Source organism: Chrysemys picta, chromosome 3 (assembly GCF_011386835.1).
Source record: "Chrysemys picta bellii isolate R12L10 chromosome 3, ASM1138683v2, whole genome shotgun sequence".
NCBI lineage: Eukaryota > Metazoa > Chordata > Testudines > Emydidae > Chrysemys > Chrysemys picta.
In genome coordinates, this window is record NC_088793.1 from 98,200,358 (window position 1) to 98,212,457 (window position 12,100).

Below are 12,100 nucleotides of genomic sequence, written 5' to 3' on the forward strand. Positions count from 1 at the left end.
TACCCCACCAATGACTGCAGTTAATGCAATCCCTAAATATTAGTATTCCTTTTACTGCAGAAAAAAGGCCCAAACACATCAAAGGGTGTACTCTTATCCAGGTATGCAGGGAATCCACCCAGTCGAGACCGCTCCCCAAACATGGTTTCATATGCGTCATGCAAGGTAAATTAATTTGGTCTTGCAAAGCAAACAGTGAAAAAACCTAACCACATCACAGACTCAGTCTTTAGTGAACCTCACTAACTTTAATAATAAACCTGTCTGAAGACCAGGACTACACTTCAGCAGAAGGATTTTGAAGACTGCCTCAAAACCAGCCTTCCAAATCAAAGGCCCATAATCATATAATTAAGTACATGTTATATTGCTCCTCCTGGCATCTACTAAAAGATAGAAATGCTGGGAAACTTTGGTGTTAGTCACCCCTCTTCTAGCTTTGTTGTTTTAAAAACTAAAAATCTTAATTAAAAAACAGCAGTTCAACCATCACCGCCACTTTCCACAACAACAATGTTAATGCTGCAGTAGAGGGAGAACTGCCTGCTTCAATCTTTCAAATAAAAGAAGTTTTTCAAAGCTTTGATCTGAACTAAGCTAGAATGACCAAAGTTTCTTATATCAATGTCTCCCCATCCCCCGTATAATAAGGTTTGAAGAATCACTTTAGGACCCATTACCTGAAGTATGATTCATAATAACTAGTAATCACATCAGTACTAGGTCTGAGTGCTTAGTTATCTCCCATTTTCAGTTTACAAGATTTTCACACTCCCTTGTGCATATGGTTCTTTTTAACCATCAGCAGCTCGCCTGGAGTTGAATATGAATGTTTTGAAAGATTGGTGGGAAGGGGGGAGTGCAGAATGAATGTAAGAAAGATTTTATTTTTAAAAAGTCTCTCAACTTAACATCTTGTTTTGATTTAAATATCCAAGCATATATTTATCTTCCCTTTTTAATTAGTTCCCTTCTCCTCCCTCCCCGCTTAATCCAACATGCAATGAGCTTCACACATGACATTTCCTGGAGATTTATTTTCAAAGTATCCTGCAATTTTGTAAGGGGCAAAAATAAATTAAAAATCACTGGATCAAAGGAAGTGCTATGCACCGTGTTAGCAGAATCAAGGAACAGAGAATGGCCTGTCACAACAGTAAGATTTATTTCAGTCTACATGGAAGACATAAATGATGAGCTGACCTCTGGGATAGGCAGCATAATTTGATACATTAATAATAAATTCATGGAGTCAGAGAAGCCCATAAGTAAACAGATGAGACTCCAACCCAACTTCATAGGAACTGTTCATCCATCTGTCAGTTGAAGACTTGGGAGAAGTTAACTAAACACATATACTGCTGTTTTGCTTCACTGTACTGACACAGATTGTGTAGTGGATAAAGGCTGATGTGCCATGACAGCCCCTCTGTGCTGTTTGTGGCATTCAAGGATGCTGCCATAGGCATCAGTCTATTTTTCATGGGAATGCTCGGCTGCTACTCTTCTCCAATGAAGCATAGTGTTACATGTAGTTTGACCCAGGTGATATCTTTCATTTTACATCTGAATAAGAATGTATGGGACTGTAGCTAGAGAATGTGTGTATAAGAATGTATGGGACTGTAGCTAGAGAATTCCAAACACACTTGCTTATATTTTGCTAAAACAGTTTTAAAAATAGCATGGGGGCAGAAGGGGTAAACAAATGTCCACACATAGTTTGCAAAGAAACCTGAAAAAATATTTATTGTGTCTCATTTTTAAAGAGATTGTGCTGCATAAAGGAGTGAAACTGGACACAGGACTACGGGAGTCTTGTGTTTTCATGCACCCTCCCACATTTCTTTTTAAACACCCAGCGGGAGAAGCCCACAGACTGATCGCACTGCATGATCATAGTTTGCGCTTCTACACTATAATATTCTTTAATGGTGGCAGCAATAATGTTAAACTGACTGGCACTACATGAGCCTAGTTAGTTACATGATTCTTTTTCCACGGGCACCAAAAAAGCATTGGAATAAAAGTTCAAACTGTGATTATAAACCTCTGCTGCTGAGAATGCCAGACACATAAATTGGGAGGGGGAAGGGAAGTAGAGGAAAAAATAAGTGCCTAAAAACAAAGGTTGGCAAGTGAGGAGAGGGATATTTGAAAGCAAAGAGATTCTAAAGAGGAGTGTATCTGTAAACCAGTGGGCAGATTCACCAACCAGGTTAGTCAAAATAAAGCCTGAATTCTCAAGTCCAGTCCCCATGTCCCTTTCCTCAAAGCTAGTTTTATTAACAAAAATATTATGTAGAAAGAGTCAACGTACCGCAGGACACCAGGCAACAAAGGCCTATTTCTAGGGTTGTTAACTTTCTAATTGCACAAAACCGAACACCCTTGTCCCGCCCCTTCACTGAGGCCCTACCCCCTGCTCACTCTATTCTCCCTACCTCCGTCTGTCACTCGCTCTCCCCCACCCTCACTCACTTTCACTGGGCTGGGGCAGGGGATTGGGGTGCAGGAGGGGGGGTGAGAGCTCCTGTTCGGGGTGTGGGCTCTGGGGTGGGGCTGGGGATGAGGAGGTTGGGGTGCAGGTGAGGGCTGGGGCAGGAGTGCAGGGGGTAGGAACTCTGGGCTGGGGGTGCAGGTTCTGGATGAGCCAGAAATTAGAGGTTCAGGGTGCAGGAGAGGGCTCTGGGCTGGGGCAGGGCTAGGGATTCAGGGTGCAGGAGGGGGCTCCGGAGTTCGGGAGGGGGTGCAGGCTCCGGCTGGGGGTGTGGGGTGTAGGAGGGGGCTCTGGGATGGGGCCAAGGAGTTCAGAGCGCAGGAGGGGGTGCGGGCTCTGGCTGGGGGTTTGGGCTCTGGGGTGCAGGAGGGGCTCTGGGCTCAGGCAGGGGGATGGGGTGCGGGTCCCAGAGGCGCTTACCGCAGCTCCCAGGAAGCGTCCGCCAGGTTCTGGCGGCCACTAGGTGCATGGGCTGCTCCACACGCTGCCCTTGGGCCTGCAGACACCACCCCCATAGTTCCCATTGGTCGTGGTTCCCACCCAATGAGACCTGCAGAGTCGGTACTCAGAGCGGGGCAGCATGCGGAGCCTCCCTGGCTGCTCATGCACCTATGGGCTGCAGGGACCTGGCGGCTGCTTCTGGGAGCTGCATGGAACCAGGGCAGGCAGGGAGTCTGCCTTAGTCCCGAGCCCCTGCTGCGTCACTGACTGGACTTTTAACAGCCCGGTCGGAAGTACTGACCGGAGCCGCCAGGGTCCCTTTTCGACTGGGCATTCCGGTCAAAAACTGGACACTTGGCAATCCTATCTTTCTCACTTTCTGTAAACTGATAAGGGCTAGGACATATCTTTACTCCTAGATAGGTCTTTTTGGCCATTTCCAAGGTCTCCTGACAGGTCCACATACAGGGACTTTCCTCAGAATCTTACCTCATCTTCCTAATGCTGAGCCAGGCCTTTCTTTATATAGGCTTCTGCAGTCAGTCACATAACAATTGGTCAGATAACCCCTTGTCTGTTTGGTGACTACATTTCCCACCAAAAGGACTCAAAAGCCAAAACAGGCCCACTGGGTGTATACCCCAAAGCCCAGTGCCTTGTTACACTATTTCCTAGCTATCTTGTCAATTCCCATACTCCTCCACAAGTGGTGTCTCTTTCCTCCTTTCAGTTGTTTTAATAATTAATACTATATTAAAGCACAATATATATATTAAAAATTACATGACTCAGTTAAGACTCCAAATCAGTGGCCAAATATTTGAACTAAAAATTACAAATAGCTTTTGGCAGTGGCAGAAAAATTGGAGCTGACATCTAATCTTTGAGCCAGTGCATTCACCTGGGTGACTCAAAAAAGAGAGTTTGTGGTTCCGTCAGACTTCCCTTTTCTCCTCCCTTGCAATGGCCCCTCAACCTCTTCTGGGGCCCAGCATTTTGTAACACACATATCTTTAGACCACAGCTTCAGTCTTAATTCTGAATTCCCTTGTTTTTATGTGCGTAAATCAATTTTATTTTAAACAAGGTTTGTCAATTTCGAATGAAATGGAGAGTCTCATATCAATATGGATAGGGCTCCCAAATTGTTTGCACAAAGAGTTCTGAACTTATATTTAAAAATATAAAAAATAATAAATATACCGTAAATTGAAAGGGAATTTCATCATGGATTTATGATGGAAATGTCACTAGCCCTTTTCATGATTTATGGATATCACAAGAAGACATTTCATGAAATTATATACTTGTATAGTGCTAGCTGATAATTCATTGTTTTATATATTTATAAGATGGCAGACTTTATAGAATACTATACTTAAAAATAACAATCAATTGATCTGACATCAGAATAATTATTTTAGAGCATTAAATTTGCATTAAATTACAATTTATAAAGTTCTAAAGAAATTGTAATTCCCAAATAGTGTCAGTTGAATATTGTCCTGCACTAACTTTATAGGAAAGGCATTTACTACTACTTTATTAGAACGTTTTAATGGACATCAACTATTATAAAATGATTCCATATTGTTTCAGTTTTCCTGCTACATAATAATGAAAGTGTCAACAGAATATTTTCATTATTATTAAGGATACACTCCACGGTGAAGGCTGCATGGAAATACTATAACTGTACCTATATCTCTATATAGTGTGTGTAAGAAGAATTCCTTTTGTTGTATAAAAAAAGGTAATGTACCAGCAAGAAACTGATAACGTTTACTCGGGGGTAAATATCCACTTACAATACTTGCAGTAAAGTACTTTGTGGTTGTGAAAATGGCATCCAAACTTCACTCAAGTATCTGATCTTTTTGTTCTTGTACATGGGTTCTTGACCGGCAAGTACTGAAACCTATGGGGGTTGTGAACAGATGTCAGGGGATCACAATAACCCTGCCTTTCTCATACAGCTAAATGGGAGGAGGGTCCATAGCTTCATGAGATGGGATGCTGGAGTTTTCATGGGACAGAAAAGTTTGACAACCACTGTTCTGGTGTATGTAGACTATGGCTGCAGGCCTCCAGAAGATTATAAAGCCATAAGATGGGGGTGGGGAAAAAGGGACAAAAGAATATGGAGAAAGGAAAAGAACTGAGTAGGTAAGATGAAGGAAGGAAGAGAAAAAAGGAGTGGAAGAAGGGAAAAAAGAAGCATAGTGAAACTGGGAATGTACAAAGACAGAGAAAAAGGAGAATCAATATACATGATTGCTGATTAAATATGTAAAAAAAAAAAGATGTAAAGTTTCAAAAGAGTATATTAAAAAAAAAAATCCACCTCTGTTACCCAACATCAGTATTTACCATTTTCACAGTATTTACTATTGTAAATACACAGATTAGGATTTGACAAACTCTCTCTTGCTGGTATAGGAGACTACAAGACACAATATGATCTGGAAATTAAGCCAGCTCCACAGAAATATTCCACCTAATTTTCCAATACAAATTCTAAAAATGGAAAAACTGAGGAATTTACTAAAATGAAAAAGATTTGAGAGAAAAAACTTAAAATGGTCACTCAGGGAATCACAGAACAAAGTCCTACCACACAATTATTACCAGTACACAGTTTCAAAGTACTTTCTGAGGTAAACAATGGGAGAACAGACAAGACGGGCATGGCACTGTAGAAGTATCCTTTTCAATTTGAACACTGATGCAAATAACATCCTGTAACGGGGTTGGCACCCGCCTCTCGCGAGTGCCCCCTTTCTCTGGCTGATAGTGCCTGCAAACACAGTTCTTTTCACAGGGTAGCACCCACCTCTCACGAGCACCCCTCTGGCCGATGGTTCTCTCGGCAGGTCTTCAGCAACTCAGCCCTCCGGCCGAGCCACATACATTGACCCCCTTCCGGGGTATATAGTGCAAGTTCTTCTCATGGTCCTGGTATGGGGCTCTAAGGCTTCTTTCAGAGGCACTGCCTTGTTCAACCACCCAGCCAAGGCCCATTTGGGTACCCGCAGATGGTGGTGTTTCAGCAGGCCTCCCTGGGCTCATCTTCAGCCAGATCAGCAGGACCCATCTCAGTACCCTCGCTGGCCTGGCCAGGTTCTGTGCTCAATCCCACTGGGCTTCAGCCTTCCTGCACTGCCTTCTGCTGGTCCTGCTGCTCTTCAGCAGCGTTCCGTGGGGCTTCAGTACTGTTTGTAGTGAGCTCTCCACAGTGAGCTGTCCGTGGTACCGCTGTTCTTCCAACCAGAGAGTCACGCAGTGTTCACTCCTCGAGCTCCACAAAGCAACTGACTTCTCTGCTATTCTGCTGGTCTTATATAGGGCCCTTCTGGCCCCAGACTGGCTGCTCCATCAGCCCCTCTGATTGGTTGTTCCTCTGCAGCCACTCTAGGCTGCCTGGAGGACTTTGCTCTGCTCTTATTCTGAGGCGGGGTGAGGCAGGGCCGTGAGGCCTCCAGCAGGGTGCTTCTGGACCTAGTCCACCCTCTCACATAGCCAAATGACTTTAAAAGTCACTTCCTAAATCTGATACAAAGAACAGTCAACACTGGGCTCAAGGTACAGGGTTAGACTGGGAGAAAGAGAAATGGAAAAACTCTGCTGCTACAGTTTCTGACTTCATTAACATAAAGTTGGAATGACTTTATAATTGGTTTCAAAGAATATATATTACTCCTAGTAAAGGAGAGGGGAACTCACGTTAACACTAACTCCAAGTATAAACAAGGTCACTGATATACAAGTGGGAAGATTCAGAAAATCAAGTGTTTTGGCAAACACCAGTGGATCATTTGACTAGAGTGACAAGATTCAGTATCTTTTTTGATCTAAAAGCCTTCATTCTCCATATTCCCAACAATAACCCAAAAGTTAAATGCAAGGTGAGGTTTGTACATGTTATAGTTTTTTTTGGCCAAATTCTGCAAATCTAACTGGCTAAAGGATATGAGAAGAGAATAAAAGGATATCTTGAAAAGGCAACTACTCAGCAACAGAGAACGAAACTCAAATCACGTGGGGATAGCATCATTGCTTTGTTGATTCTCATGCAATACAGCAACCATAAATCCCTATATTGAATATAGGCATATCAATAGTTCCCTCTGGTTTATATTTCTAACCACCTACAGAAAACAACACAAAATTTGATCTGCATAAAATATTAAAATTCTGTATGTCTCAAAAAATTCCTGTATATCAATCTCTGTGGTTCTCCACAATTCCTTGTATTCTCTAGCTATACTGTGAAATACCGCAACCCTCTCTTCATTATTGCACTGTCTGAAACATCATTTTTCCTGTTTGCTGTAAAAACTGATATGTTAAAAACACACAAATGCTCCACCACATCCCAGTTTTGATTGCAGTCAGCATTTACACAACTCACTTCACTGCTTGTACACATAAACAAACACATTGCACTTGTTTCAGTTTTCTCTTTTATGTATCTATGTTAGGGTTGTCAAGGCATTTAAAAAAATTAATCATGCCATTAATCGCACTATTAAACAATAATAGAACACCATTTATTGAAATATTTTTGGATGTTTTCTACATTTTCAAATATATTGATTTTAATTACAACATAGAATACAAAATGTACTGTGCTCACTTTATATTTATTTTTGATTTACAAGTATTTGCATTGTAAAAAACAAAAGAAATAGTATTTTTCAGTTCACCTAACACAAGTATTGTAGTGCAATCTCTATCATAAACGTTTAATTTACAAATGTAGAATTATGTCCAAAAATCTGCATTCAAAAATAAAACAATATAAAATTTTAGAGCCTGCAAGTCCACTCAGTCCTACTTCTTGTTCAGCCAATCGCTCACACAAAAAAGTTTATTTACATTTGCAGGAGATAATGTTGCCCGCTTCTTGTTTACAATGTCACCTGAAAGTGAGAACAGGCATTCTCATGGCACTGTTGTAGCCGGTGTTGCAAGATATTTACATGCCAGATGCGCTAAAGAGTCATATGTCCCTTCATACTTCAACCATCATTCCAGGGGACATGCGTCCATGCTGATAATGGGTTCTCCTCGATAACAATCCAAAGCAGCGTGGACTGATGCATATTCATTTTTATTATCTGAGTCAGATACCAACAGCAGAAGATCTTTTTTGATGGTTCAGGTTCTGTAGTTTCTGCATCGGAATGTTGCTCTTTTAAGTCTTCTGGAAGCATGCTCCACACCTCGTCCGTCTCAGATTTTGGAAGGCACTTCAGATTCTTAAACCTTGGGTCAAGTGCTGTAGCTATCTTTAGAAATCTCACATTGGTACCTTCTTTGTGTTTTGTCAAATCTGTAGTGAAAGTGTTCTTAAAATAAACAACATGCGCTGTATCATCATCCGAGACTGCTATAATATGAAATATATGGCAGAATGCGGGTAAAACAGAGCAAGGGACATACAATTCTCCCCCAGGGAGTGCAGTCACAAATTTAATTAATGCATTATTTATTTAATGAGCGTCATCATCCTGGAAGCATGTCCTCTGGGTATGGTAGTGAAAGCATGAAGGGGCATATGAATGTTTAGCATATCTGGTACACAAATACCTTGCAATGTCAGCTACAAAAGTGCCAGGCAAATGCCTGTTCTCACTTTCTAGTGAATAAGAAAGAGGGCAGCATTATCTCCTGTAAATGTAAATAAACTTCTTTGTCTTAGCGATTGGCTGAACAAGAAGTAGGACTGAGTGGACTTGTAGGCTCTAAAGTTTTACATTGTTTTGTTTTTGAGTGCAGTTAGGTAACAAAAAAAATCTACATTTGTAAGTTGCACTTTCATGAAAGAGATTGCACTACAGTACTTGTATGAGGTGAATTGAAAAATACTATTTCTTTTGTTTATCATTTTTACAGTGCAAATATTTGTAATCAAAATAATATACACTGATTTCAATTACAACACAGAATACAATATATTACAACAAAAATGATTAGGGGTCTGGAGCACATGACTTATGAGGCGAGGCTGAGGGAACTGGGATTGTTTAGTCTCCAGAAGAGAAGAATGAGGGGGGATTTGATAGCAGCCTTCAACTACCTGAAGGGGGGTTCCAAAGCGGATGGAGCTCGGCTGTCCTCAGTGGTGGCAGATGACAGAACAAGGAGCAATGGTCTCAAGTTGCAGTGGGGGAGGTTTAGGTTGGATATTAGGAAACACTATTTCACTAGGAGGGTGGTGAAGCACTGGAATGGGTTATCTAGGGAGGTGGTGGAGTCTCCTTCCTTGGAGGTTTTTAAGGCCCGACTTGACAAAGCCCTGGCTGGGATGATTTAGTTGGGAATTGGTCCTGCTTTGAGCAGGGGGTTGGACTAGATGACCTCCTGAGTCCCTTCCAACCCTGATATTCTATGATTCTATGATATATATATATGTGAAAATGTAGAAAAATATCAAAAATGTTTAATAAATTTCAATTGACATTCTATTGTTTAACAGTGCGATTAAAACTGCAATTCATCACGATCAGTTTATTTAATCGCAATTAATTTCTTTAGTTAATCGCATGAGTTAATTGTGATTAATTGACAGCCCTAATCTATGTCCTTACATGTATGTACACACACACACACACACACACGATAAACTGGTTCTTTCTCTATTATGTGAATTAGCAGTTAGTCAGCTAAAGGTAACTAAGCCAGCTCTATTTCCGTACTATAGTTTGCATCTAATTAAGGAACTATAGTTAATGCTATTTTAGTTCCAAATTAAGATTCATAACAGACAATCACTGAATAGCTTGATAAACATCTAAATCTGTCCTTTGTTTCTCCTCATGTAAGTAAGGCTGTCTTGCTAGTGGACTTAAACCAGGGACATTAAGAAGGAGGTCTCAAAAAATTACTTTTTCTCTTTTTTAAAAAGTCAGCTCATAGATAATATATGTGCTATATAACATGTAACATTCTGTTGAACCTATCTTGAATTTCAGGTAGAATCTTGCAATGCTGAACTGAATATTTAAATATAAATGTACAGAATAAATTTCCTCCATTGAATATTCTAAAAAAAAAAAGTCCTTAACTAACACCACAAATGGTCCTCATGTCCTATATGAATATATTTCATAATTAAGGAAACATTTTTATCCTACATAAAAGTTATGCACAGTGGCATGGGCTAAATGTTGGTCCATTTCAGTTAGTTTTTCAGAATGACTACTAAAATATTTGAAAAGCCCCAATTTTGGGGGCCATTTAACCTTTTTACAACTAATTAATAGACCAAGGGTGGCCAAACTGTGGCTCGTGAGCTACATGCGGCTCTTTTTCCATTAAAGTGAGGCTTGCGGAGCCCCCCATGCCGCCCCCCCCATTCTCCATCTACCAGACTCTGAGGGCGGGGGGGAGGGGAGGGAGCTTGGGACCTCTGCCTTGCAGCGAGGTGGTGGGGTAGGACCTTCTGCCCAGCGGGGAGTGGGGTCACAGAGCTTCAGCCCTGCGGGGTGCTCCTTCTGGGGCTCAGGGTTTCAGCAGGGGCAGGGCTGAAGCCCAGAGTCCTGTCAGGTGCCTGTCGCAGAGCTGAAGTCCCAAGCCCTGGAGCCCGGCAGATGTGCTCCAGCTCTCGGACTTCTGAAGATTTTCGCATGTGGCTTGGAGGACCAGTAAGTTTGGCCACCCCTGTAACAGACTGTGACTTTTGTTCATCAGGAAAAGTATTTTAATTCATTACACCATTCCCTCCCGCTCCTTTAGATTAGATATCATGTCTATAATAGCATTTGTGCATACCATCTTCATCTGTTTGAATAATGGTCTCCTCACTCTCCTTTCTCCCTTCAGGATTAGTTAGGATCATTTTGAGGCTGACATTTGTGTAAGGAGGCAGATGATCCACCACATGCTGGGGTGCTTTGGGGTCCATATCCAAGCAGTCTGCTTTGTTCTCATTGTGACCACGGAAGTAGTGGTAGCAAATAGTTACATTGAAAGTGTGACATCGAGTAATATTGTAACCCAGAGACTCCCAATCCACTGCAATGTGTCTGGCCTGAATCTCAGCAATCTTCAGAGTTTTTGGTGTTCTCATGGGCTCTAGAAGACACAGAATATAATGAAGTAACACTGTTAACATTTCCCACATTAACTTGTTAAGTGATACACTTAGAAATGTCAAAACACCGGAGATACCCAGCAAGTACAAACCCATCACTGGAAGAAGTGACATCCCTTGCAAGAAATATCCTGAGGTGAAATGCCACACATTTTCATTTCTTTCTGTTTTGTCTCTTCTCCATAGGTTTCAATCAGTGATTAAGATTTACCAACATTAAAAATAAAATGTTAATTAACAGTGCTAACAATTCAAAGCATTTAAGAATACAGAAGGCAAATTCAGGAAGAGTGACCAAAAGGCCACCACAGCTGTTGTTGCTAACTTCCCCCTATTTCCCCTTTATCGTTTTTTAAATGAGTAAATTAGATAATATATCATAGTGGTGAAGAGTCAACATGCTCTGCGGTATGATTTATCATGCCACCAAGCTATGCTGTATACTAATTACACTAATTGCTGTACTAAACTAGCAGTTACAAAAATGATGCAGATATTCATTAACGTTTATTATTTCGGTAATGATGCTATTAATTTGAGCAAGAAAGCCAAGGAATATTACAAAAACACTTTTGGATGTTTACATCATATTCTACCTCCTTTCACCACCCAATACACTTTGTCTGTGCATAGCTCTGAGCTAGTAATCAGTGCACCATCACTCAAGCTCAACTGTTATCTGCACATGAACTTCCACTCAGCTAGAAAGTAACAGCAGAACATGGGATACTTGGCTGGGTTGCCATCAATCTATCATTATCTCTCCAGCGAATTCATCCCTCATGCAAGACTAACTTTTATAGTCAAACTTAATTAAAATGATTACACAATGAAAGTCATGACCATGAATATATATACACTGGAGCTGCACTAGAAATTTACCAAGGGAATGTTTCTACACTCTTAATATATATTTGCTTGCCAAAGAAAATAAAGCAAGCTCTAGGGTACACTTTAACCTTGTATCTTTGCTGATTCAAGGTGAAAACAACAAGAGAATACACATACGTGAAACACGTATTCTTCTTTTTGAGGTGCGACTGTCCTGTGTAATTTTCCTT

At 41.1% G+C, this 12,100-nt stretch overlaps 1 protein-coding gene across 21 annotated transcripts in view; it reads right to left on the reverse strand.

The window, feature by feature from the left end:
* Positions 1-12,100, reverse strand: part of PTPRK (protein tyrosine phosphatase receptor type K) — a 569,400-nt gene that overhangs the window by 97,945 nt on the left and 459,355 nt on the right. For 19 of the 21 annotated variants that reach the window (XM_005280229.5, XM_065588555.1, XM_065588553.1 and 16 more), the window contains exon 8: positions 10,718-11,020. The exons of the other annotated variants lie outside the window; for them this stretch is intronic. In XM_005280229.5, the coding sequence (XP_005280286.1) occupies positions 10,718-11,020 (303 nt within the window). The remainder of the gene's footprint in view (positions 1-10,717; positions 11,021-12,100) is intronic. 21 annotated transcript variants of the gene reach the window in all.